The sequence below is a fragment of the Peromyscus californicus genome, unplaced genomic scaffold, assembly GCF_007827085.1.
Source record: "Peromyscus californicus insignis strain IS unplaced genomic scaffold, ASM782708v3 Scaffold_14__1_contigs__length_90479793_seg_2, whole genome shotgun sequence".
NCBI lineage: Eukaryota > Metazoa > Chordata > Mammalia > Rodentia > Cricetidae > Peromyscus > Peromyscus californicus.
Genome location: NW_026294436.1, coordinates 76,534,572 through 76,562,483, shown reverse-complemented (window position 1 = coordinate 76,562,483; position 27,912 = coordinate 76,534,572). Strand labels below are relative to the sequence as shown.

Below are 27,912 nucleotides of genomic sequence, written 5' to 3'. Positions count from 1 at the left end.
AAACAAAACAAAACAAAACCCACAAAAGGTCAATATGGAAAAACCTAATTGACAAATTACATCACATGAGGTCAGTAACAGGCCAGGCAGTTCACACGAGGTTCCTGCTAATAATAAACAAAACCCAATGGAAACTGGTATAGACACACTTTATAAAAACCCACTTAAATATTGAAGGTATTTAAACTCACCCAGTTTTCAAATTAAAGGTATTATTTTAATTCCTCTTTTGGAAACTTATGTTCACAAGGTTTGCCAATGCCAAAAAGTCAGAGTATGAGAAATGATTCTAATTCCTACCAGTGAGGCTGGAACACAAAAGGAACACTGTACAGCTGGGAAGACCTCACCACTGTCTGCTAACAGCAATGTCCCTAAGGTGGACTGTTACTGTGACCAAAGCTTCAGAGTGCACATATAGCATATTCTCACTTGTATGGGAAAGACAGGCACAGCTCCTTGCAAAACAGCGGAGACATTTACTCATGAACAGTCATCACCACTGCAGAGGAAACCCATGGGAAGAGAAGAAAGACCTGTGTGCCTCACTCACTGTCCAGCTTGAATTCTGGGAAATTACCATGTTCATGGATCTATTTTTTCTTTTCTTTCTTTTTTTTTTTGATTTTTTGAGACAGTGTTTCTCTGTGTAATAGTCCTAGTTGTCCTGGAACTCACTTTGTAGACCAGGTTAGCCTCCAACTCACAGAGATCCACCTGCCTCTGTCTCCCAAGTGCTGGGATTAAAGGTGTGCACCACCACTGCCTACTGCCTGGCTCATGGATCCATTTTCAACCAAAAGAAAAACCTACTTAAACAACTGCATCAAAAGCACACCTGCAAACATGAGCCCAGGACCAGGAAGATTTGGCAGACCGCTGTAAACGGGAGACGACAGTCTAGGTGTGCAAACAACGCTGACAATTACGCCAGGAGGGTCAGTGCTCGCTGTGCCTGAGATTCGGTGAAAGAGGACGGTCAGATTGTGGAGAGCCCTAAGAGTTAGGCAGAGGAACTTAAACAGAATGAGAAAGGACAGAAGGAAGCTGCCCAGAAGAGTAATGGCTGGCAGAGAGCTGAGAAAACTACGCTGGCAATGGTAAAGAAGAGAGTTGAGACTCAGACAGACAACCTGCAGGCTAGGCAGTGACCCAGGTGGGCAATGAGACGGCTAAGCTGTAGATTACAGGGTAGAGGTGAGAGGTACTGGGGGCTTTGGGGAGGGAGATGCTTGGAACTGAATCCAGCCTTGTGCATGGACCACACATGCACTCTACACTGACTACATCAGGAAATAAGTTGAACATGAAAGATCCGATTAACATTAAATTGCAAACCTGGTGGCCAGATGTTGAGTCCATTTATGTAGACTAACACTCTATGGGGAAGAAGAGAAGCCAGTTTTAGAGGATGGACAGAAGGCAGGAGACACAAAATCCAAGAAGCAGCAGCCACTAGACATTTGGAGTCTGAGACATACTTAGACCACATCACAATTCTGGTTCTTCTGTTTGAATCTGTGATTTGAGTCACAGAAATCTTTGAATGTCAAAGTCTTTACCTGTATGTGAAAGTAAATATTTATAAAGAACTGTTGGTTTTTACATAAAGTATCTGTGGAAAAATGCAGGAAATCAGACACTGATGGCCACTGGGCAAAGGAGCTGTGTGGACAGCAGAAGCACATCACTGAACACCTCGGCAGTTCAGGAATTTTCCATGAGTGCATTAGCAGTAGAAAAAACTCAATCAGGGCTGGGATGTGGCTCGGCGGTAGAGTACTTGCCGATTGTGGATGAATAGCACAAGAGAAATAAAATTAAAATTTAAAATAAAAGTAGGGCAACATCTAATGTCTGTAGGATTGAAGCCAGTGTTCTGCAACCTGAGAAACTATGATGCCAGAAAACACACAGGCTGAGCTCAGTGGACTGGGCAGACAGGTGGAGGCCTCACACATTGGTATTGGGACACATCAGAACCACAGAACTTCATAGTGGATAAGGGGGTGATAAGTACAGAGGAAACACACGCCACAGAATGGCAAGAGTGTGGCCATAACTGGTAAGTGTCAGGAAAGAGAAGAGGCAGTTGGCTGTGTTGAATGCCTTAAAAATCTAAAGTGATGTAGGTAGGAAAAGATGATTTAGTATTATCAACACTGATGGTCTTTTTAAATATCTCAATAAAAGTAAGAGGAAACAGATCTAAACGCAAATATATAAAAGAAGAGAAGTAATTTACAAATACAGCTTCTGAAGTCCAAACGAAACACTTTTAAAAGTGATTACTGCTTAAAACTATAGCTTTCATGTAATTTTTAAAAAGAATTCTACCATTTGAAAAACTAAGCAAAGCATGAGAAAATATTATACTTTGATAAAATTACTTACAATATTACCATCTTATCTGTTATGGAGCACATTATAAGACACTTAACCATGGTCTCAATAAGCACAAAATGACTCAAAGCTTCATTGATCCAAATTGGAAAAAAAAAAGCTTCACAGAGCAAATCACAAAGTACCTTAGAGACGTCACATTCATCACATGTCATTGATAAAATATGTTTCAAATATCTAGTTCAAGGACATTCCCTATCATTCTCACCAGGATCACTTTTAATATCCACAGAGGGGTCAAACAACTTCTTTAAATGGAATCTCTTTCTCACTCACCTATTGCTTTTCTCCTGATTATCTGGTCTAAATATTCACCCCCTCTATTCTGGTTCAACTCCCTGCTCCAGCAGAGGCCCTGTGTGGAATTTGCTGTTCTTTGCATTGGTCTCTAAATACAGGTTTCTTTTCTATCCTGACTGGGACTGGCCACCAGGGACGTGTTCCAGAAACATTATAAAAAGATCACAATCAGATTGGTGAGAAGGCTTAAGAAGTAAGGGCACCTGCCACCAAGACTGACAAGCTGAGTTCACTCCCTAGAACCCACACAGCGGAAGGCAGTAACCCAATTCCTACAAGCTATTTTCTGACTTCCACATTCATGCCAAGGCATATGAGCGCCCACCCTGGCCCAACAAATAAATGCGTATTCTTAAAAGGCTTTCTTGTAATCCCATTTATACAGCCTATATGACAAAATTGTTTTAACTTTATGACTATTATGTACGTATTATATGTATGTAACAAACAGGTAGGATGAGCATGTCACGGCACACATGTGAAGGTGAGAGCATGCCTTGGTAGTCTGTTCTCTCCTTCCACCTTCATGTGAGTTCTGGGGATTGAACTCAGGTTGTCAGGGTTACAAGACAACTGCGTTTATGCGCTGGGGCGGGAATCAGATTGGGTGTTATCAGGAGGTGGAGAAAGAATGGTTCTATAGATAAATCTGAGGAAGCTTCGGGTGAGGACAACGATCTGCTTTTCAGTTTGTGGCAGTGGTTAGAGAAATGAATAAGTGTATAAAAAAGCCATCAAATTGTGGACCCAGAAAGCTTTCTATAAATAAATTATACCACAGTAAGTTTTAAAAATGCATTTCAAATTAATGGCAATGATAACATTACACAACATAATTTATGGGATATGGTCAATATGTGAAACAGGAAATTAATAGCTTTAAGTGTTTCATTATTAAGCAAGAAAAATGAAAATAAAACACTGGAAAAGCACAAGAAAGTCAAGTTCCTGGCACGTGCAGGCTGTGTGGAGCACAGCACAGGGCACAGGACACAGGGTACACAGTACTGCATGCCGAATCCTACCTCAGCACTGTCGAAACCAACCAACCAGAAAGAAAGGAGGCAACAGGAGGATATGCAGAGATGGACAATATTAAGAATAAAGTAAGTGTGCTATAAACTGAAACACTGTGAGCTGGAGAGAGTGACTCCCATGCAACCGACTCACAAAGAGGCAGAAAACGTCACAGCGATGACCAGAGTAACGGGACATGTTCTCAGAATGTTTCCCGGATAGTCTCAGACTCAGGTGAATTTACGGCACAGTAGCTATGCCCTCTGTGACTGTTTCTAGCTACTACAGAACATGGAAAGAGAAAGCACCCAGTTCATTTTAATAAGACTGTGTAGACTCAACTCTAAAATCTACTGAAGTCCAGGAAAAGGAAAGGTCCAAAATTATCTTACCCATCATATAGCTTTTCAAAGAGCCTTAGAAACGTTTTTGTCTATAGCCAGGAGGTGGTGGGCACGCCTTTAATCAGCACTCGAGGAGAGGCAGGCAGATCTCTGTGAGTTAAAGGCCAGTCTGGTCTACAGAGTGAGTTCCAGGACAGCCAGCGCTACACAGAGGAACCCTGTCTCAAAACACCTCCCTGCCACCGCCACTAAAGAAGAAAGGAAGAAACACATTTGTCAGACATCACAGCACACTGCTGCCCTCAATCTCTCAACTCCCTGGCAATACTCTGCTTCTAAGTTTAACTTTGTTTCTGTTTCTGCAAACCTCTTTCCTCTCATTCTCATCCACACACAATCACTATTTTTTCCTAATTAACTGAAATGAATAAATAGGGCTGGTGAGATGCTCAGTGGTTAAAGACACTTGTCCTCAAGCGTGATAACTGGAGTTCAATCCCTGGAACCCTCATGGTGGATGGAGAACATCAGCTCCCATAAGTTATTGTCCTCTGATCTCCATGTGCATACACATGCTCATCCTCCCAGATAAATAAGTATGAAAGTAAATGAGGAAAATCACAAGGTGCTTTTTGTTTTGTTTTTATAAGTTGGTACCACTTGCCCACCACCCACCTACATTAGCGCCATCACCCTGTTCTCTTCCTGACCCTGTGTGAAGTAGGTGGAACCACCCAGTACACTGGTTCCCTTCTAGGCCCATCTACTCAATGACACTGCCCTTGTATGCCTCCTCTCTGGCCACTTCCACCTGTATGAAGCAGGGTGTCCTCTTCCCAGCTGACAACAGCAGCAAAACCATTTCGTGTTGGTAAAGACAGAGCCAGAGCCAGGCTCCAGTCCTCTGGGAGAATGCAGGTGCAGTATGGTATGACCTACACTCTCTCAGCCAATAGGCCAGGAGCAACAGTATCTCATGACTACTAATTTATTAAACATTTATTATAATAAAGAACTTTCAAATAAAGTAGTCCACATTGCATTAGTCAGATCCAAGGTCCATGCATCTCAATGACTTCTATCAGTTAGAATAGTCATTTTGAAGCTGTGGAACTTCACATTGGATTTTACACTTTCACTATTTTTATGCATTTATCCACCAACAAACATTAAAAAATCCATGACAGAGTTAAGGCTAGGAAAACTGTTAGCTTTACAGTCTTTCTCTTAGAACTCAAGTATCCTTGAGCTGCTCCTATCAGGTTCTCCAGCTGGTGTCTCTCTCACTGTTATCCACATCCTTTCTACCACGTTCTTTCGCTAGCAAGTTATCCAATCTGGAGGCTTTAAACACCATCTGTACCCTGGTGACTCTCATTTTGCAACATCAGCTATATCTGCCCTCTGAACTCCAGACATAGATGTCCTTAACTTCTCCAACTGGATGCCTCTTTTTTTTTCTTTCTCAGTGACTTATGCATGCAGATTTTTTTCTTTCTTTTACTGTTTGATGATGTCCTACATATACACAATACACTGTGAAAACAGTCACCTGTTCCCCTCTCTTACGCCCCACCTACTCCTACAGACCTTCTTCCTGACGTGTCCCCTTCCTACTTTCGTGTCCTATTATTTGGGCAGCTCTTGTGCCGGGAACCAAGGCTGCTGTATGTTCGTGATCACACTGGCCATGTCCTATCCAGAACAACTCAAACTCTTACTCTTCCCTTCAGGAAATGAGACTCCAGTTTATTGATTCTAATGGTGACTCCATTCATGGAAGGCAAAAAAATCTTAGAGCAGTGATTCTTAACCTTCCTAATGCTGCGAACCTTTAATAGAGTTGCTTATGCTGTGGTGACCCCCAACCATAAAATTTTTGTTGTTACTTCATAACTGCAATTTTGCTACTGTTATAAATAGTAATGTCAATATCTGTGTTCTCTGATGTTCTTAGGTGACCTCCGTGAAAGGGTTGTTCAATCCAAAACAAACAAACAAACAAAAAAAAACCCAGGAGGGTCATGACCCAGTGGTTGAGAAGTACTGTCTACCTTTATTTTATTTGATTTATTTAAAAAAAACCATACATCACTGTGGGGGAGAGGTAGGGGCTGCAGAGATGGCTCAGCAGTTTAGAGTAACTTGCAGAGGATCTGTGTTTGGTTCCACACTGGGTGGTTCACAACCTCCTGGATGTCCAGCTCCAGAAGGATCTGATGCTTTCTGGCCTCAGACATCATTTGCACTCACGTGAACACACATTCAGATGTCAAATAAGCAAGACAATTATCTGATGACAGAGGGACTAAAATACACATGGCAAGACACAAGTGTACAAGGATTTTGTTCTGGTTTGTTGAAATTTGAACCACACTGTGAAGTATTAGGGGCAGAAACTTCATCTGACCATGGTACACCCTGGCTCAGGTAACTGAGTGTTTCTTTTCCTTAAGTACTATGTACCTGAATATTCTCCTTACTCCAGGTGTGTGGTGTCTTACTAGCAAGTAGCTTCAGATCCTGCACAGCAAGTCTCTTCACTGCTTTCCTGGGGTCATTCTTCAAATACTGCAACAGAAGTTGGATCTACAAAGACAGCAAAGTCACTCTGTGAACGGTGTCAGTGGGGACAGTGCTACCTAGACTTTTACATTACAGAGAGAACCCCTTCAGATCAGAGCTCTCACTATTAGCTAAGGACTAAGGTTTGAACTTCTTTCTCCTGATACACAAATGGTACCATAGGATCTAGTATTAAGATACATTATCCTTTCTTTCCTAATAACAACATACCCTTCCACATATTTCCTAGTGTTTCTTTGTTCTACAGGGCTCACAAGAATAGTACTGTAAATATAAATATAAAAAAAGAGGAATTCAACTGACCTTTATCAAAGAGACCTTAACATTATTAAAACTTAGGGTTGCTTCTTACATTTTATCACAAACTAAATGTGTACATTTACAGATAAGCAGTAAAAGAAAGTGGAAATTACCTGCTTGGGTGTGTCAACCAAAGAGGAGGCTGCAAGCAGAGTGAAAGTGTGCAAGGACACGATGACCATTTTGGTGGAGGGGTAGGCCGTGACCAGCTGCTGCAGGAGCTGGCGGGCACTGGAGGCCAGGATGGCGTCATGGTGCATGTGCTGCAGGATGGGGATCAGCTTCAGCTTCAGGTCCACTGGTGTGGCTAAGCCTGAACACAACAAATGGTTTCAGGTGTCATAACTTCATGATAGTTCACATTTTTTTAAAACTAAAAATAAGAAAGGTCTGATTTAATTAGCAAAGTTTTATTTAAAAACAATTAGTACAAGCTGGGCGGTGGTGGCACACGCCTTTAATCCTAGCACTTGTGAGGCAGAGGCAGGTGGATCTGATCTCTTTTGAGTTCGAGGCCAACCTGGTCTACAGAGTAAGGTCCAGGACAGCCAGGGCTACAGAGAGACCCTGTCTCAAAATAAACAAACAATTACCACAATATATCATAATGGTTGTAACATTAAAGATAATTAACTAGAACTAATCAGTAAGTTCAGTAGTTTTTCAGAAAGTATGGTAATAGAAACTGCTTTATTTATTAGTCTTTGGAGACAGGGTCTCTATGTGGCCCTGGCTGACCTGGAACTTGCTATATATAGACTGGCTGGTCTTGAACTCATAGAGCTCTGCCTCTGCCTCCCGAGTGCTGGGATTATTAAAGCTGTGTGCCACCATGCCTGACACATTGCCTTTAAAAGGCACAGTAGGGGCCAGCAAGATGTTTCTCCTGCTTAGTTTCTGCCCCTGGGCCCTAGAAGGCTGTAAGAACTGCTGGGACTTGGGCCACATTAGCCACTAGCAGGAGCTACCCAGCCCTTAAATGGTTCCTCTAGAAAACTCCCCTTGAATTATCTGTTTTCAGAGATCATATGTAACACAGCAGGCCTTGCTTATATACCTACTCAGGGGCTGGAGAGATGGCTCAACTGTTAAGAGCACTGGTTGCTCTTCCAGATGACCTGGGTTTGATTCCCACCACCCACATGGTGGCTCATAACCTTCTGTAACTCCAGTTCCACAGGATCTGATGCCCTCTTCTGGCCTTCATGGGCACCAGGCATGCAGCTGGCACACAGACATACATGCAGGCATAACACCCTTACACATAAAATAAAAATTTGGAAAACAAAACACAAAACCCTGCTCAGTGAATAGGTGTTCGTTCTGATGTCACAAAGCTAGCCTCACAGGAACACCATTTTGGTGAAAGAAAAAAGAGGAAGAAAAGACAAAGGAATAAAAGGACAAGCTAAAGCTCTACCTTGTTCTCTGAGTGCTTTTTAAAATTATTTAAGTGAGCAAATTCTCTACCTTTAAATTACAAATAAAATACAGCTTTTCCAGAGCATACTCTAGAGAGGCAAGACAGCACAAAGGTTAAAAGCAACAGACTCAAGACCAAACGGCTTGATACTCTCTAGTTGTGTGACTTGAACAGATCTCCTCTGTGTGAAAAGATCTAACACATCACCAAGCTGCATAGCACAGCAAGGCCACTTCTCCAGAGGCAAAGCGAACAGTGCCCCTGAGAACATACAATGCTGGAGTCAGAGCTCCTTTAACAAGTGCTGTAAAGATAATATGGGACTAACACATGAGCTATCCTTTAGGTGAAACTAAGTCACGATCCAGAATTAGGACCTGATTTTGGTTGCAAAACCCTGGAGGGATGTTATCAGACAGAAGCCCTGGCTCTGGGTTCTGCGGGCACTGACGTCCCCTCTCTGCATGCCACGTCCTTTCCTTCCTTCAGGTTACTGCATTAGGGCTCTGGGATCAACCAGGTAAAGCAGAAGTCCTCCTACTGTCCATCATGCCACCTGTACTTGGGACTCTCTCCCCATCAGTTCTCTCTGCAGCGCTTTATACATCCTGTCTACTGTACCTGTCTACTGCTCACTCAGCTCCTGACTACAACTCAGGACACATGACAGAAAGGGTCTTGCTTCATTTCTGTACCTAAGTACTTCGGGCATTTTTGGCACATAGAAGATTCTTAATATTATTTTAAATGACTAGCACACAGTAAATACCTAATAACCATGAACAACCATTAACAGGATTCCTATTAAGTCTCTTCATATTACTAAATAAAATGTACATACCTTGAATCATTTCACTGATTTTGTTACATATTCCTACAGCAAAATCCCTTTGGAAAGAGAAAATTGAAACAATTGGCAACAACATTGAAAATCAAAAAATTAAATATAATTAAGTTTTATAAGTGCAAAGAACACAATTATCACAGAAGCAATACTCCAAAATGGCAGCTAAGACTGCAGGTTCTGACAGCGTCCTTCCAGTCCTGCACTGAGGGAGACGCAGACCTGTGGAGGCTGCTTCAGTCTACTTCTCAGCAACCCCATCGGAAGGAACCGAGTTCACCATTACCACACGTGTGAGGACATACCTTAACACACAAGTTCTGACTACATAAGTAATGAACAGCCAGTCCTTAGCATTGAAGGGGCTGAGATGTACTAGGAAATACAGATAGACTCTTCAAAGACCAAACTACTTAAAAGAAGCTATGTTCTTGAAAAAGAAGACATAGATTCTTGACTTTAACAGAAATATCATCCAATATCAAAAACTTAATACCATGAGCATGTGGGATAAAATGTTATATAATATGGGAGAAAATATAATCAAAGTTGGCTTATGCAGTCCAACTAAGTGATATGCAGGTTTTGCAAGTACAACTTGCAGTTAAATGCAAGTCTAAATAAAGTATTTCCTGCTGCTAAGGTATGTTCTGCTGAATTCAAATCAACAGTGGTTCTCCACACACTAGACAATGTGAAGACTTCATCTCTTGACAGCTAATGCAATGTGTGCTTTCTTCTGCTTTCTAGAATTTTCTGTGTTATTTCGTGGTGCTAGAAATCAAATCCAGGACTTAGCACACACTGAGCAAGGCATCTACCATTAAGCTGCATCCCTGGTCCTAGAAATGTCTTGGGTGATGAGTTTAATGTATGTTCATGATTGAACCAGTGTGCTGAATTCTAAGAGTATACTTGAAGAATATCTTAGACCACCCATTCTAACCTGCAGAGCGTTTCTATGCATCAATTGATCAAGATTTTGATATCATGAAGCTTTCCCTGTGTCAATGCAAAAACATACCAAGTTGTACAGCGCTATCACTCAAGCCAAAGAGCTGCCATCTTCATGAATTCGGTTGTACTTGCTGCCATTCCCTCATAGAAAGAAGAGACAGGGAGGGCCCTAGCATCCTTACCTGAGCATCCAGCCACTGCTCCCAAACATGCAATTCTGTCCTAACTGCATGTGGCCTCGGAGTCTCAGGAAGGAGCTAGAGTATATGCAAGGAGAAGATTAGGGGAAGGGGACTCCACCTACAGGTATGGGAACACCATCATCCACGTTGAAGACTTTTCAGTGTGGTCTCTTTGGGGACACCACACTCCTGTCAAGCTCTCACCCAGGTTCCTCAGGGGAAACTTTGGTGAAATGGAACTTAGGATTGTCTTTGGGACCTTATAGGAGGGGCAGATGCTGCCTAGTCCCACCAGGGAGAAACTTCTTGCAGTATACTTTGCCTTGCTTTGTGGTAAAACTTTGAAATCTTTTTCTCAAACTTTTTTTGTATAATTAAACAATACCTTCGTATAAAAGAAAATGTTTCACAAAGTATTTCTGTTATGCTTAAGGGAGACTCATTGGTTTGAAAGAGAAAGACTTGTTTTCTCAGCCTGTGGTTATACCAGAGATGGAGTTGCTGAAAAGATGAATGGGGTTCCTAACTCAGTCCATGCTGAACCTACCCAGCAGCTTGCAACCACCTGTAACCCCAGTTCCAGGGAATCCAACGACCTCTTCTGGCCTCTGTGGGCTCCAGGCACATGTGCAAATACCGCGGGGTAAAGCGGAAGGTGCCCCAGCCATGCAAGCAAACACCCAAGCCGAGAGAGAGGCTGACAGCCTAGGGTGCCAGCGCCCACTCTAGTCTGTGAAGAAGAAATCAAGCACTGCCCGTCTCCAGCAAGGGGCTAGGGTGTTTATCTGCAACCTTCAGAATCAGTACCGCCTGATCGAAGAATATTTTCTTTCACGTGAATTCTTGACAACAAATACTTTTTGTGTTGAATTTTTCAAAATCAGTAACATTTGTTTTCATCTCCTGGTTATCCAGGAACGATGACACTGGCATCACCCATCCATCACGTGTGGTGAAATGACACTGAGGAGCAATCCTGATGAGGGAGCAGGACCCAGGCAATGGCAGCAGCTATGCCACCAGCTGCTGCGTCCCTCCTCACGGCAAACTCACATTCGACAGAGAACGCAGGCGGCTGCATATAATGTTCTTAGCAAAACGGGAAGTAACTCGTTGCATTAAATTTCAAAAACATATGGTGGTATACTTCAGACACAGTACTTCAAAACCAACTGTTTGGGTTAGGTTATAGATAGTGTGTTTTCCTGGGACACAAAGTTACTCAAACTTGCCTTTTTTGCCAAAGAATTTCCGTGGAAGATGAGTTAAAGTCAGATGGTAACTTTAGACAAATAACAGAGAATCTTTTATGTCAATTACAATACTTTAGCTTTCAGCAAAGTAACAACTACAGAAAATGTACTTGTCACCATGAGCACGAAAGTTTGGTCCTTAAAGTCTTTTCTGATGAAATTGGTGGCATTCTTCTCCAATGCAGTCCATACACAGCTGGACATTTGCAGGATCTGAGTAACACAAGTGAGCCAGTGTTTCCTAACAGACTAACTCACAGGTATTAAATCATCACAAACCTAGGAAGGCTTCATAAACCTCTCCTCTTCCCACTATTATCTGTGGGAGATTGGAATTTCTTCACATACTTTAATCAAAATAGCATATTTTGACAGATGTTGGTTCAGAAGTAGATGAATGAGAATTTAGCCAGGCCTTCAAGACTTTCGTAAAAATGTTAAGGACATTTTTCTCACAAAAATTTTTTTTTAATAAATACTTTCATAAAAATATTTTACATTAACATATTTTGGATCTGTTATTCTTCATATGGATAAACATTTTAAAAATTAGCTCCTTAAATTTCTAATAGAGTAAGTATCTATAAACACATTTTTAAGAGTGTAAAAGGCAGGCCAGATGTGGCCGAGCACACCTGAAGCCCTAGTAATTGGGACCTGAGGCAGGACGATCCCAAGTTTGAGGTCAGCCTGAGCTCCACAGTGAGATGCTACCTCAGAGCCCCACACTCCCCAGAAAAGGAAAAGCATAAAGGAGCCTCTTCTTCAGCATTCAGCTCTGGCCATTTGCCATCTCTTCAGAGGTCTCAACCAACACACTGCTCAAGCGGCCCACGTGGCACTGCCACAGCACCAGTTAATTCTAATTGTGCCAACAGAGCTTTGACTTTTTTATTTGTTACTTGTGTTTAGAATAATCTCTAGATCTAGTGGATTGTTGGAGCATGGTCCAGGAATGGAGTTGTGTGAGGAGAATTCTGAGTGCTTGTGAGAACACTCCAAGAAAACAGGACAAGGGTTTTGTGATCTGTCTCTTCAAAACATGGAATTGTTTCTGGAATGTGTTTTCATGCTCCTCCCAGGTGTGGCAGATAGGAGTTGAGATAACTTCAAATTACTCATTATTGCTTTCTATTGCTACTCAATTAAATGTTTAAACTATCCTTTGTATGCCTCTATGGAAAAACATGCTTTTGCCAAGTGTGGTTTCCCCTTGTGGTTGCATACAGCTTGAACTCATGAGAACTTTACTCAGGTGAGACTTGGTCCACCTCATTTACCGGCTCCCTCTCCCAGGTCCCACTCCTTCTAGAGCAGTGACAGTGACTACATCAAAACATTGTATAACACTCCAAACTCTAAAAATCTGGTTTAAGCCCTCTGAGCCCAAAAGATGCAGAGTAGGAGCCTGCTGACTTTTCTTTTTTGGTCTAATAATAAATTCTCGGTGTCAGTACTGAAACTGCTGAGACTACAGGAAGTCACCTGATGTTCTGGCCTAGCTGTACCCCCCACCCGTGTCCTCGTCAAATCAGCTCTGACAGCCAGGTGTCTTGCATCATAGCAGTGGGCTGGTGCCACTGGACAGCTGTCCCTTTCTGATGAGGCCAGGCTCTTTAGCTAATGACTGGAAAAGGACACCACTCTGACTACACTCCCCTCAATCCTAAAAGCACCTGGAGCTGGCCAGTTCCTCCGTTCAGGGCCAGGACAAGCTCTTCTACTACACAATCTTAACCCTTTCAGAGCGAGTGAAATGCAGCTACAGCAGCACAAATTAAGTAAGTTCTCCTCCTCCTCCTTTATTCAAGACAGGGTCTCACTCTGTAGCTCTGGTTGGCCTGGAACTCACAGAGATCCACTTACCTCTGCCTCCTGAGGTCTTGGATTAAAGGTATACATCTCTATGTGCAGCTAATTAAAATATTAAAGTTTCATTTGGCCAGTTACTCTGATTTCAAAAAGACCTAGAACTGACTGGGGCGTGGGAAGAGGGAGGAGAGGGGGATCTGTGGTTGGTATGTAAAATGAATAAAGATTTCTTAATAAAAAAAATTATGTATTTTCTTAATTTACACTCTGATACATAAGTGCTTCAGGCTTTCCTATTAGACTAATCTGGTATTATATAATGCAAACACAAGTATATAGTATATCTCACTGGGGATAGTGTTATATAGTAATTTCCTCCGAACTGAAACATTCTGTACTTAAAACCACCTAAGACTCAGAAAGCAAAACAAACTTAAAAAGCTCAGGAGGTACACAACTGACAAGTATCAGGAAGCTCCTGAAACTCAGAAAATCCATAAGTATGCATCAAGGTTTGTGGTGGTATTGTGTTCCCCAAAATATTGTGCACCCTAATAAACTTATCTGGGATCAGAGACAGAAAAGCCACAATATTAAACATAGAGGATAGGCAGTGGTAGCACACGCCTTTAATCCTAGCATTCCAGAGGCAGAAATCCCTCTGTTCACAAGCTGAGTGATCCACTACTAAGAGTCCTTGAACTCTCTCTTCAAAGTTCTTTTCAACTTTCCCTTACGGTACTTGTTGACTATTGGTCTCGTGAGGTATTTAGCCTTAGATGGAGTTTACCACCCGCTTTGGGCTGCATTCCCAAGCAACCCGACTCCAGGAAGACCCAGGGCCCAGTGCACCGAGGGCCGCTACCGGCCTCACACCGTCCACAGGCTGGGTCTTGATCAGAAGGACTTGGGCCCCCCAGGAGCGGCGCCGGGGAGTGGGTCTTCCATACGCCACATTTCCTGCGCCGCAGGGATTCAGCGCTGGGCTCTTCCCTGTTCACTCGCTGTTACTGAGGGAATCCTGGTTAGTTTCTTTTCCTCTGCTGACTAATAAGCTTAAATTCAGTGGGTCGCCACGTCCGATCTGAGGTATATAAGCAGAACTTGCTGGATCTCTTGCTGGCTCAGGTACAGGATGCTCCAGGGCGCAGCTTTCCTGAATCATCACCCACGCTGGGGTGGGCTTTTTGGGGGATGCTAGCTGAGTCACCTATGCTCTCCTAAGTAATCCCTCACTCATACTCCTATAGGTAACCCCAATAAACTCCTCTTAGTGAAACACCGTTTTGTCTGTCACCAGTGTCCTATCTGGAGCGAAAAAATGTTCACCTAAAAATGATCCTGATACATAAATTTAATCACTAAATTATCGATTTATCCAAATTGCGAGACTGAACTCAGAAAACTGCTTCTGGAGCCACTGGATAGTTACCCTGGAGGCATTATCAGATGATAACTGTTCACAGCACAGTCCCTATGCAATGCAAGTTCTCACTGCACCAGTACACACTCACTCTCAGTAACAAAAAAAGATGGCTGGGGGTTGGTCAGCAGCTGAGAGTGTTTGCTGCTCTTCCAAAGGAACTGTGTACATGTATGAAGCTGTCCAAGAACAAACTTTAAAAAGTACAGATAGGGACAAACCTTTGGTATATGTCCTGAGTTGTCTATCCATAAAAATAAATGTTGACCATATAAACAACAGCACCCTTGAAGGTTATCAGTGCACCTTGTTCATATTAGCTAAGTTCTTAGAAATAAATTTCATTGGTCAAGGGATGCACATGTTTATGGCCTTTCACACACATCACCAGAAATGGTCCTCAGAAAACAAAGTTAGTTTTGGTTATTAATCAGGGGATATTTTTATAACAAATAAGTCCAAAATGGTAATAATACCATGGCCAACATTCTACTTGTAAATATATGGGGCTAGGTTGTGCAAGTGACTGACACCTTTAATCCCAGAACTCAGAGGCAGAGGCAAGAGGATCTCTGTGAGCTTAAGGCCAGCCTGGTCTACACAGCGAGTTGCTACTACAGTCGGAGCTACATAGTGAGACTCTGTCTCAGAAAACAACAACAAAATTATGAAGCCGGAGAGCTGACTCATTGGTTAGGAGCACTTACTGCTCTTACAGAAAACTCCATTTCAGTTCTTGGTACCCACATCGTGAGGCTCACAACCACCTGTGACTTTAGCTCCAGGGGATCCGATGCCCTCTTTCTGCCTCCACAGGAATAAAATAATAAAGAAATACTACTGAACTGGGGAGATAGCTCAGCTGGTAACTGTCTAGCTTGAGGATCTGAATTCAACGTGTTGAAAAACAGCCAGTTATGGTATGCCTACAATCTCAGTACAGAGTGTTGGAACACAGTCCAAGAATGGAGCTATATGAGGGGAATTCTGAGTGCTTGTAAGAAAACAAGACAAGAGCCTTGTGACCCGTTTCTTCAAAACACAGAATTGTTCTTAAAATATGTTTTCATGCTCCTTCCAGATGTAGCAGGTATGAGTGAGTATACTTCAGCTGTTATTTATATGCTTCTATACAAAATCATGTTTTTGCAACATGTGGCTTGTCCTTCTGATTGTATACTTTATTCAGGTGACTCTTGTTAAGTCTCAGTGTATAAATTGTCGGATGCTCTGAATAAAGTTGGCTATTGCATGAGACTTTAAGTCTGCCTCATTTTTAGGCCCTGTTTGCCCAGGTTCACTCCACCAACTAAAACAGTAAATGTCGGGGGAGGCACATAGGTGGATCCTTGGAACATGTTGGCCGGCATGCATGGTAAGTTGCAGGCCAGTGACCCTGTCTCAAAACAAAAAGGTAAACACCACCTAAGAACTATGACAAACTTGAGGTTGTCCTCTGGTCTCCACACACATATTATACAGGCATGCATGCACCACACACACCACTACACACACACACACACACTCTGTTCTAAGATAGCAGTGTAGCACAGTGTAGCACATCCTGAATATGTCAGTCAGTTTTATTCCAAGTTACTTTCCTTGCCAAACTGTGCAGGGTCTAAGGCAAAATAGCTGAGCAATAGAAGACAATCGGAAAGTAGCAATTTTGGATTATGAAGGTGTTTGCACTCTTCAATAGACATCAAAGCTATCAATAGCAGCTTCCCCAAACCAGGCTATGAGGACCTTGTCTTTCTAGGACCAACATTTGTATTTTCTTCCCCTAACATGTTTTAAGACTTCCTTTCTATAATACAGATATTGATTAGTTATTTTTTCAAAAACTCCCCTGGGAGCCAAATTACTAAAAGGCCTAAGCTTACTTTGACTGTGCAGAGAAGTTCGCGGCTGCAAAAACAGCAGCTTCAACTTCTACGTTATCGTGGGAATCCAAACTCTGTCGAATACTGTGATGGGCATTCTTCCTCTCAGGGATGATTGATGCCAGACTTCCCAACATCCTAAAGAAACAGAGAAACCCAAGATCACAAATATAGTTAAGGAAAAGGAAGCCAAGCTAGATTATTAACTCAGAAAGTTTAGGTCATTCTATAAACTTCAGGTTAAAAATTACTAATTTTAGGAATCTAGCAATGACTCAAATCTAAGCACATCCATATGCTGAAGTACATCAGAAATATTAAAAGAGCTAACCTAGCATAAGCTAAATTTCCTTCCCCTCTCCCACCTCCTCTCCTTCCTTTCTTCCTGGCCCTGGGATTGAACTCGGGGCTTTATACATGCAAGGCAAGTGCTCCACCCCTGAAACACATGCCCTCTTTACCCTGCCTCTGACACATACAAGCTACATTTCCAAAGAATCATTCTGAAGTACATCTCAGGTATCAGAGCCCAGAAAAGAACTTTTGAATTATTAAAGCATCCCAAACATCAATTTTCTAGTGTTGCATAAAGAAGTCCACTTTAACAAAGCATTAGGAATACAACATATCTGCTATTAAGCAGAAACACAAAGTACAACAGACATCCCAGATTTTTTATTCCACATCACTAAATACCAGCATGATGCTTTTTTAATCTACCACATCAGTAGAAGATTTTCCCGAGGTGGAGGATGCCCCCTGCAGCTTGAGCCAGTATCTGCAACAGTGAGGAAAGTAAAGTCTAGAAAACACAGGGGCCAGAGACAGCTCAGTGGGGACCTGTCGCCACACCTGCCAACCCGAATTCAGTCTCTAGGACCCACATGGTAGAAGAGAACTGAATCCTGAAATCTGTCTTTTGTTAGCACACTAAGTAAAAAAATGTAAGCAGGCAGTGGTAGTGCACACCTTTAATCCCAGTACTCCGGAGGCTGCAGCAGGCGGATCTCTGAGTTTGAGGCCTTGTCTACAGAGCAAGTTCCAGAACAGTCAGGGCTACTCAGAGAAACCCTGTCTCAAAAAGTAAAAAAACCAAAAACAAATAACCACACAATACAGAACCTTCTGCAAGGACATCCTCAGAGAGAACACATTCATTAACATCTATCCTCTGCAGAGTTTGGTTTCTTCCTAACACAGTCCTCCTATTAATGCTACTGAAATGTTTTTCTATGGAAAAGTCCCATGAAAGCAGGCAAGCAGGCACAAGCCTGGTAACTATCTTCAGAACCCATGTAAAGGTGCAACGAGAGCACCAATTTTATAAGAGTTGTCCTCTGACCCCTACACATGCATCTGGGCATGTGTAAGTGCACACTCACACACAGTACACACACATGCTATATCCCCCCCTCCTTTTTTTTTTTTTAAGAAAATAGTTGGCAGGGTGTGGTGGCACATGCCTTTAATCTCAGCATTTGGGAGGCAGAAAGAGGTGGATTTCTATGAGTTCCAGGCCAGCCAATACTACATAGTGAGACCCTGTTAAAAACAACAAAACAAAACAAAAACAAACGTTGAAAGTGTGCACGGTGTTAGTTATATCAAAGACAGTGTCATGGCAGTTCATCAGTGTGTTGGGACAGGAACAAGTCTCTTTACACCTGAAGTTCTCTCCAGCTGACCAGACCATAGCTCCTGAATTAGGAGTTCAAAACATGGGCATAATCTTTTTAAAATTACAAAAATGACTTCTTTTTTTTTTTTATCTAAAAATGGTTTATTTCATTTATTTATCTGGTATGTGTGTGCCACAGCACATATATGGAGGCCAGAGGGCAAACTCGCAAATCTTTCACTATGTGGGTTCCTGAGACTGAACTCAGGTCATCAGGCTTGGCAGCAAGCACCTTTACCTACTGAACCATCTTGCTGGACCTAGTTTTTCCTTTTTTAAAAGCAACAATTAGAGAACCTTATCATACAAAGTGAAAGACTATGTGTAGCAGTGCACTGTTGTAAGCAGTCACAGCTTAGTTAATTGGTTCCCACTGCCAACAAATGGGTGGATTTCAGAGCTATATTGTCAAAGCAAAGTATCTCATTCTCAAGCATATAACATTTGATTTATACTTAAAGAAAAAAAGTAATGCTGAAATATAAACTAATAAACACAAAAATGAAAATTATTCTGCTCCTAGCTTTTGGGATCTGAAAGAGGTCTTTATTTTCTATGTGGTATGTAAAATAGTCATACAAAAGGACTGGTATGCAGGATACTGTAGTGGGTAGCTATTCCAGCTTTGATCTGGAAGTTCCAACCCCCACTGAGGCTTTGGTAACTGTCACGCCTACAAGGCGGGGTCGAGAGAGGACCCTGAAGACCTGAGATCCAGATGGGCAGCCCTCTTGGTTCCTGGACCCTGGACGCTGGAGGTAGACCGAGCAGAGTTCTCCAGAGAACACCGCCGGACTGTGCCATGCCTTTCCCAGACTCTGTAACCTATCCATTCACTTGTAAGTTACCCACAAAATAAATCTCCCTTTTAACTGCATGGAGTTGCCTTAATATTTCAACCAATAGGATAGAAAGAAGAAGAAGGAGGAAGAGGAGAATGAGGAGGAGGAGAAGAAGAAGAAGAAAAAGAAAACACTAGCACTGAAAAATCTAAACAATTTAACGAAGGAAAGTGGACAGAAGACAGGAACAGACACTTTATGAATGGCTAAAGGCACACGACCCAGTGCTCCAGATCATCACCATGAGGGCAATATAAACTTAATTCATTACACACTATTAGAATGGCTAAGAAGCTAGAAAGCAAACAAATAAATATGACCTATAACTAGTGATTTTACTCAAGGGGTAAAGGAACTAGGGACGTAGCTCAAGTAGCAGAGTGATTACCTAGACTATCCAAAGCCCTGGGTTTGATCCCCCAGCACTGCATAATCCAGCATAGTTGTGCACACCTATAATCTCAGCACTTGAGAGATAAGAGGCAGGAGGATCTTATCAAGCTAATCTTTGGCTACAAAGCCTCATTTGAGATGAAGACAGTGTGGGATGCATGAGGCGATGTCTATAAACAAAACAAAACAAAACAAAATGGAATGCTGGTAGCAGCTTTATAATAACATGGACTGCAAACAATGTAGGTGTTCTTCAAAAGAATAGACTACCAAGCCGGGCGGTGGTGGCGCACGCCTTTAATCCCAGCACTCAGGAGGCAGAGCCAGGCGGATCTTTGTGAGTTCGAGGCCAGCCTGGGCTACACAGCGAGATTCAGGAAAGGAGCAAAGCTACACAGAGAAACCCTGTCTCGGAAAAAAAAAAAAAAAAAAAAAAAAAAAAACAGACTACCAAATTAGATTGTAGTTATACAATGTTATACTACTCAGCACCAAAAAGGCATGATTCTGTAACAGTGCACACCTGCAGTTCCATGGGAGGCTGAGATAAATCAGGAGTGGGTCAGTCTGGGCTACATAGGGAGAACCAGTCTCAGCCTGCCAGCACCTCATGAGGAAAATTACTGATACATATGGGTTAATGTTGAGTGGGAGAAGTCTTATACCAATGGCTATCCATGCTGTAAAAGCATTAGACAAGGCTCCCTAAGAGTAAAATCACAACAGCGGCTGCCTCTGGGAAACTAGATTTGACATAAGGTAATCTGTGGGGAAAAAAATCCAAGACTATTAAATATTCTCTAGAGAGAGACTTTGATGCTCTCATATCATGTTGCCATTGGCCACACATATAGTTGGGGCTACTTTCTTTATCTTTGGGGGACGAAGTGTTTGGTTTTTCACTTTACAAACCCTTCAGCACCCTTGATGCTGACAGCTGCAGCTTTTCTGTCTGACTGAGTGGACATCTCAGGAAGAAGCACGGGACCTTCGGGAACCTTCCCTTTGCTACTCTTCAAATGGTGGAGGGCTACTACAAAACTGCAGCTCCAATTTCTTTTCCTTAAAACGTGTTTCAACTGCTACTCATGAAGATTACAAGGCAATATTTTGTCTTTAAAATATATTTCTTTTGAAGTTTACTAGAAACTGCCAATTTTATTAGCAGCAATAGTTCTTACGGGCCCAACTGCTGGAACTCTGTGAAGGACAGGCCACACACAGAGTGGGATGCTCAAGTCTGAAATGAACCTTGTCAAATACTCAAACTACCTCCAAAAAATCCACTTTTAAATTCTATTATTCTCCTTCATTGCTTCTGATAAAAACTAAAATAATGAATACTTGTGGGAACAATTCGACATCACATCTCTCCAGTCCCTGACTCACTGACCCCTCCCCAAATAATCACTGTTGACAGTGTTCCTTGAGATCTTTTCTGAACCTGTAGACTATGTACTCACTGACAGGAAGTAGCAAAAGTAGATCCCATCCCTTGCTGCTCTTGAAAAGATCCTGGGTTCAGTTCCCACAGAGCAGCTCACAATGCCTGTAACACCAGTTACAGTGGATTGGACACTCCCCACTGACCTCAAGGGTACTAGGCATGCATGTGGTGCATAGACATTCACACAGGCACACACACAAATCTCAAAATCCTTTTAACACTATATCTATATCTATCTGTGTTAGTATAAACATACTGTTCTTTTACCCAATATTCTATCAATTGAGATACAATCCTCAACTTTTTATTTTACAAAAATAATGTGATAATCATTCATATACAGTCACACAGCAACTTTTTTCTTTTTGGATAGATGGTCTGGAGCTTGCTACGTAGCCATGGCTGGCCTCAAACTCAGAGATCCTCCTGCCTCTGCCTCCCCACTGAGACTAAGTGTCTTAATTTTAAGTTTCCCATTGGCTATAGTCTCCGGCCCCCCAGCCCTTTTCTGTTTGTGGTGTTGGGAATTTAACCTAGTACCTCAAGTATGCTAGGCTGGATAGTTTTTTGTTGTTGTTGTTTGTTTGTTTGTTTTTTAGTCTTTTCAAGACAGGGTTTCTCTGTGTAGTTTTGGTGCCCTGTCCTGGATCTCGCTCTAGACCAGACTGGCCTCAAACTCAGAGATCCGCCTGGCTCTGCCTCCCAAGTGCCGGGATTAAAGGCGTGTGCCACCACTGCTTAGCTGTTTTTGTTTTTTTAAGACACAGTTTCTCTTTGTAGCTGGCTGTCCTAGAAGTAGCTGACCTTGGACTCACATAGATCCCTCTGTCTCTACCTCCCAAGTGCTAGGCCTAAAGGTATGCACCACCACCCAGCAAGCTGGATAGCTTCTTTTTTTTTTTTTAATTTATTTTAACTTTATTTTATGAACATTGATGTAAAGGTGTCAGATCTCCTGGAACTGGAGTTACAGACAGTTGTGAGCTGCCATGTGGGTGCTGGGAATTGAACCCTGGTCCTCTGGAAGAGCAGCCAGTGCTCTTAACCGCTGAGCCATCTCTCCAGCCCCTGGATAGTTTCTTAAAGGTAACACTCAATAACATTTTTTGGTCTCATATAGCTCAGGCTGGTCTTAAACTTATTGTGTAGCCAAAATGACCCTGAACCTCCTGCCTCAATTTCCCAAGTGCTGGGATTACAGCTGTGCACCACCATGCCCAGTTTCATGGAGTTTCCTGAAGCTGGGAATTGAACCCAGGGCTTCAGCAGTGCCAGGTAAGTAAGCACTTTTACCAAGTCAGCTGTATCCCCAGCCCCAAGAACTGGCTTTAAAACACATGATGTTAATCAAACGGCAGAAGAATGACAAAGCAACTAATTCTGAATAAGAAAGTACCAATGCTTGACCCAGAAAAAAGCAATGACCTCCTGGTTAAAAAGAGTATGGGCAGGGAAAGCTGGAAAGGAAACCGATAATTTAATTAACCGAGTTTCAAAAAACTGCCCCCAAATTATACATGTGATTATAAAAGCAGAATTGAAAGAGAATGAAGACAAGCATGGTGTGGCATAGAGTTGGAATCCAAGCTACTTGGAAGGCTAACATAGGAGGGTCCCAAGTTCAATGCCTGCCTGGGGAACTTCAAAAGTTCAAAAGAGCAAGGCAAGGCTGTACTGAAATCCACCTAGTTCTTAGATCGGAGTGCCTACACAGTGGGATGTTTGACACACAAGCAAGGCAATTTACAACCAGAAAGCATTACAGATGCTAACCTGGATTTACACCCAAGGATAGTTATCATATTCTGTGTAGTCTTAGTGAAAAACAAGCCCTTTTAGGTACATAACGGCAGCTTAACTAGTCTGTATCAAATCACACAGAGACACACAGTACCGGAGAGTGATAGCTCTTGCCACAGGATCATTACTGTGAATCACTGAGAAAACCCTCTTCACAAATTCATCCACGTTTAGAATCTTCTCCAGGTGCTTTTCACTTTGCTGGGTCACTTTGAGAACACAGAGCCTCAGAAAGTTGTTTCTAGAAAAAGTGGGGAAAGAAATGAGCTCACTTTAGGAGAGGCATATGTAACGGTTAGAGCAGTACCAACGGCAACTGCTTTTCGTGCCATCACGATCTGTCTCACCACGAAGAGCCACTAAGCTGTACGTGGTGGATCCCAACCCAAAGCAGCTGCAATACCTGTGGCACGGCTCGAAGATGCCTGATGGCCCAGTCACACCACGGCCACGCCCAGGGTGACCTCCCTCCGCTCCCAGTACCCATCACTGCTTTCCTCCCTCAGGTCTGACCTGACGTATATATGGAAGGGCACATGAATGAATGGAGACTAGGAGAGGTAAGAGTGGGGACAGAAATGAGGAAATGGGCATTTATTCAGTGCTTACATGTTTCAAACACTGCACACACATGCATCTCATGGTGCAAATCACTAAATGAAATCAGGAATTTCAAAAAACAATCTGTACAGAAAACTACAGATTCTTATAAAATATACACACAGTAATAGAATACGCTTGTTCTGATTTAATTTATCTTGTTCCCTAAAGAAATAATTACTCTCTGAACCTTACTTTTCATTTTTACCAAACATCATTAAATCTCATACCAAAGTGTGGTGCAATGCAATGTGCATCCACCTGAGTGGCAAGCAGTCCTAACGGGCCAGAAGAAAAGACAGTACTAAGTATGCAGTTAGCACGTTGAGGCATTACAAAGACTTACCCAACTCTGAAAACATCAGCTAACTTTAGGAATGCTGAATTGATGAGAATAGGGAAGGGGTACTTCTGGAAAAGCCGAGGGAAGCGGACAACCGCCTCACACTGCTCCCCGAGTTTGCCAGACCTCAGACCTGGTGAAGAAGCACAGGAAGAACTCATTACAAACCTGGAGCTCCAGGCAGAAACATCAAACGCTGACTTGGACAGTTCCAGGAGAACGGCTGTTCAATAATTAAGAGAAGCACCTCTATGACTCCTGTTCAAAACTGAAAATGGATGGCTTCGCAAGATGGCACACACCTATAACCAACGCTCAGAAGGCTGAGGCAGGAAGATTACAGTTCAAACAAAATCAAATAGTTAACAATAAAAGTAAAGAAAAATGGCTTATAAAAGTGATTTGGAGCCTGGGCATGGTGGCACATAACTGTATCATGAGAGGTAGAGGAAAAAGACTCAGTTCAAGGCCATCCTTAGCTACATAGCAAATTTGAGGCCAGCCTGGGCTACATAAGACATTAAAAAAAAGCAAAATACAAATAAATGCTATAATATAAAAGTACCCCAAAAGCAAAACAAAATGCCCCCAAGCTAAAAAATACTTTAGTAATTTCACAAACTAACATTCTCTTTTTTCAATTTCACGGGTACATGTAAGCCAAGTACATGTGAGTGGCTGCAGAGGCCAGAAGAAGATGTTGGATCCCTGGGGCTGGAATTACAGGTGATTTCGAGCCTCCCAAATTGGGTCCTCTGGAAGGGTAGCAAGTGCTTAACTACTGAGCCATCTCTTGAACTGATTCTCTTAGACAAACAACAATGAAAAAGAAATAATTTTTAAACTGTTTTAAGTTGATCAAGACTATACAGGAATATAAAATATCAGTGAATTTAAAAGGACTGCAGTCAGATAGGCTTGGTGGTATAAGCCTATAGTCCTAGATACCCAAGCTGAGGCCAAAGGATGACAGTTAAAGGCTGGGAAAAAGATCATATGCAAGGCCATCTGAAGCAACTAACTCTGCCTCAAAAAGGGAGGTGGAGGATTGAGCCCATAGTTCAAAGGTAGAGCACTTGCCGGGCACTCTCAAAGCCCTGGGTTCAATCCCTGGAACTAACAAAAATAAAATACAAGAAGCAAGCAAAACACACACACAATTTATGCTCTCTATCACAATGGAATTGAATTAACAATCAGAAAGAGAATAGTATCTAGAAATCTTCTGAGTATTTGGTAATCAAACAATGTACTGCTAAGTAATCCAAAGGGGAAGAACAACTCAGAAGCAGAAAAGAAAAATTTATTTTCAACTGAATGAAAATCAATAGTTTGTGGGTCACGGCTAATGTGGTATTTCAAGGAACAACTATAATATTACATACTCATGTTAGGAAAGAAGAGATTCCAATCAATAATCTATAAAGTAACAAATATACCAACATAGCTGTGGTGGTCTGAATAAGAATGACCCTCATAAAGTCATATGTTTGAATGCTTGGTCCCCAGTTAGTGGAGCTGTTTTGGAAGGTTTAGGAGGTGTGGCCTTGTTGGAGGAAGTGGACTCTGAGGTTTGAAAAGCCCGCACCAAGCCCAGTCTTTCCCTCTGCCTGCTGCCTGTGGATCAGGATATAATGCTCTCAGCTACTGTTCCAGGGCCATCCATACCTGTCTGCTCCCTGCCATGATGATAATGGCCTAACCCTCAAAAACTATAATCAAGCCTCCAATTAAATGCATTTTTTTTATAAGAGTTGCCTTGGTCATGGTGTCTCTTCACAGCAATAGAACAGTGACTAAACACAATGTGAAAAGAACAACCGTTTTAAAATTCTGGAAAGACTAAAAATTCCTAAGGGGGGAAAATGAATCTTGAGTTTAGCCTCCACTATACAAAAAAAAAAACAAACAAAAAACCTGATGCTAAACAAACCTAAAACATAAGACCTAAATGTAAGAGCTGTAATTATTAACTTTTTTTTAGTCTATTTATCCGCATTTTGTGTATATGGGTGGTTTGCCAGTATGTATGTTTATGTACCATGTGTTTACAGTGCCTAAAGAGGCCACAAGAAGGCATCACTTGATACTCAAGGCTGTGAGCTACCATGTAGGTGCTGGGAACTGAATCAGGGTCTTCTGAAAGAGCAGCCAGTACTCTTAACTCCTGAGCCATCTTTCCAGCCCCATAAATGTTTTCAAAACAACCTAAATGTCAGATAGCACATGCTGGAATTTCTTAGCTGAATCAGCAAAAGCTACCTGGCTGATTATGTAGTTAATTTCTTAAACATTTTTAAGACTAAACTTCTTAGGTTTTTGATTGTTGAGGCACAGTCTTGCCTTTCTACCCTGGCTGTTCTGGCATTCATAACTATGCAGACCTGGCTGGCCTGGAACTCGCTAGGGATGATGTTAAACTGTGATTGACTATCTTATTCTACCTTCCTAGCCCTGGGGTTAGAGTATGTAACCACACCTGGCATTTAAGACTACCAAACTACTACTTCTTTTTTTTTTTTTTTTTAAAGTTTTTTCGAGACAGGGTTTCTCTGTGTAGTTTTGGTGCCTGTCCTGGATCTCACTCTGTAGACGAGGCTGGCCTTGAACTCACAGAGATCCACCTGCCTCTGTCTCCCGAGTGCTGGGATTAAAGGCGTGCGCCACCACCGCCCGGCAGATTTTTATTTTTAATTATGTGTATGTCGGGGGCAGGGGAAGGTACATGAGCATCAGATTCCATGGAGTTATAGGACGTTGTCAGGTTTGTGGTGTGAGTGCTGAGAACAGAACTCTGGTCCCCTGCAAAAGCAATGTAGCCTCTTAAAGGCCAAGTCATCCCTACAGCCCCAGCAATCTTTCTAAAAATGTAAATCTTATCTTATTATCATTGTGTGCATGTGTGCACATGTGCACGTGTGTGAACGAAGGCACAGGAGTACCACAGGGAAGACAACTTGCAGGAGTCAGTTCTCCTCTTCCACGTGGGTTCCAAGGATCAGCAGGTAGTCAGGCTTGCAGAGCAAGCTGTCTCACTGGCCCACAACTGCATACTTCTCAGAGGTAACTCTAGATATCCTTTTTCCATGCCTCATATCCTGACCTCTGTTCTACATTATCTACTCTTAGCATGAGACAAGATCAGGTACACTGGAGGGATAGAAAATAGGGATATTCTTATTTTAAAGAATAAAGTTCTTATTATAACTTTACATTTTAGAGGCAAAAAGACCTATAGCTTTGTAAGAGTAAAAACCAAAAAACCAGCTCAACATCAATTTTTGTTTGAAGAGTATGTACACCCAATTCCGATGTTGTGACTTTTTTTGTATATCAAAAGAAAGTAAAGGCTTTCTTTACGAATCTAAGAATGATGCTGGGTGTGGTGGCTGGTGCATGCCTTTAGTCCCAGCACTTGGGAGGCAGAGGGAGAGGCAAGTGGATTTCTGTGAGTTTGAGGTCGGCCTGGTCTACAAAGTGAGTTCCAGGACAGCCAGGGCTGTTACACAGAGAAACTGTCTCTGAGAATGGGCCAGGGATGTGGCTCAATTGGTAAAGTGCTTGGCACTGACTAAACCAGGTATACTGGTGAACACCTGTAATCTAGGACTTGGGAAGCTGAGGAATGAGGATCAAAAGTTGAAGGTTATCCTTGGCTATACAGAGTTCCAAGCCAACCTGGACTTCATGAGAGCCTGTTGTAAAATGTGAGAAACTCTTACCTATAGCAGCCCCATACAAGCATAACTGTTTTTTTCAAAGTCCCTAAAGGTTCAACAGGCATGTTCAAGTCACAGAGCTGTAAAGGGGCTAAGGTGGACTTGAGGGCAGATCTTTAAAGAGTTATCTAGTCCGGTCCTCCACAGGTTATACACTGGCTACAGGTAGGCCCCTTAGTACATATCAGCTGTAAAAATCTTTCAAGTACACCAAAACAAAGGTTTCACATTAACACTTGAGTTCTTTATGGATAACTATCTGCCCCTGCCTCCTTTATCCATGTCTAGAAACAAAGGCGTACCTCTTTAGCATTTAATAAATGCATCTTTTGCATACCACTGTCATTTAATATTTGCAAC

General features: G+C 42.2%; 1 protein-coding gene across 1 annotated transcript in view; it reads right to left on the bottom strand.

Moving 5' to 3' along the window:
* Ints7 (integrator complex subunit 7) overlaps nt 1–27,912 on the bottom strand; it is a 59,011-nt gene that overhangs the window by 30,301 nt on the left and 798 nt on the right. Inside the window, exons 2-7 of the mRNA XM_052738020.1 lie at nt 23,837–23,966; nt 22,985–23,131; nt 16,731–16,868; nt 9,215–9,261; nt 7,064–7,263; nt 6,531–6,653 (exon numbers count right to left, since the gene is read on the bottom strand). Coding sequence (XP_052593980.1) covers nt 6,531–6,653; nt 7,064–7,263; nt 9,215–9,261; nt 16,731–16,868; nt 22,985–23,131; nt 23,837–23,966 — 785 coding nt within the window. The remainder of the gene's footprint in view (nt 1–6,530; nt 6,654–7,063; nt 7,264–9,214; nt 9,262–16,730; nt 16,869–22,984; nt 23,132–23,836; nt 23,967–27,912) is intronic.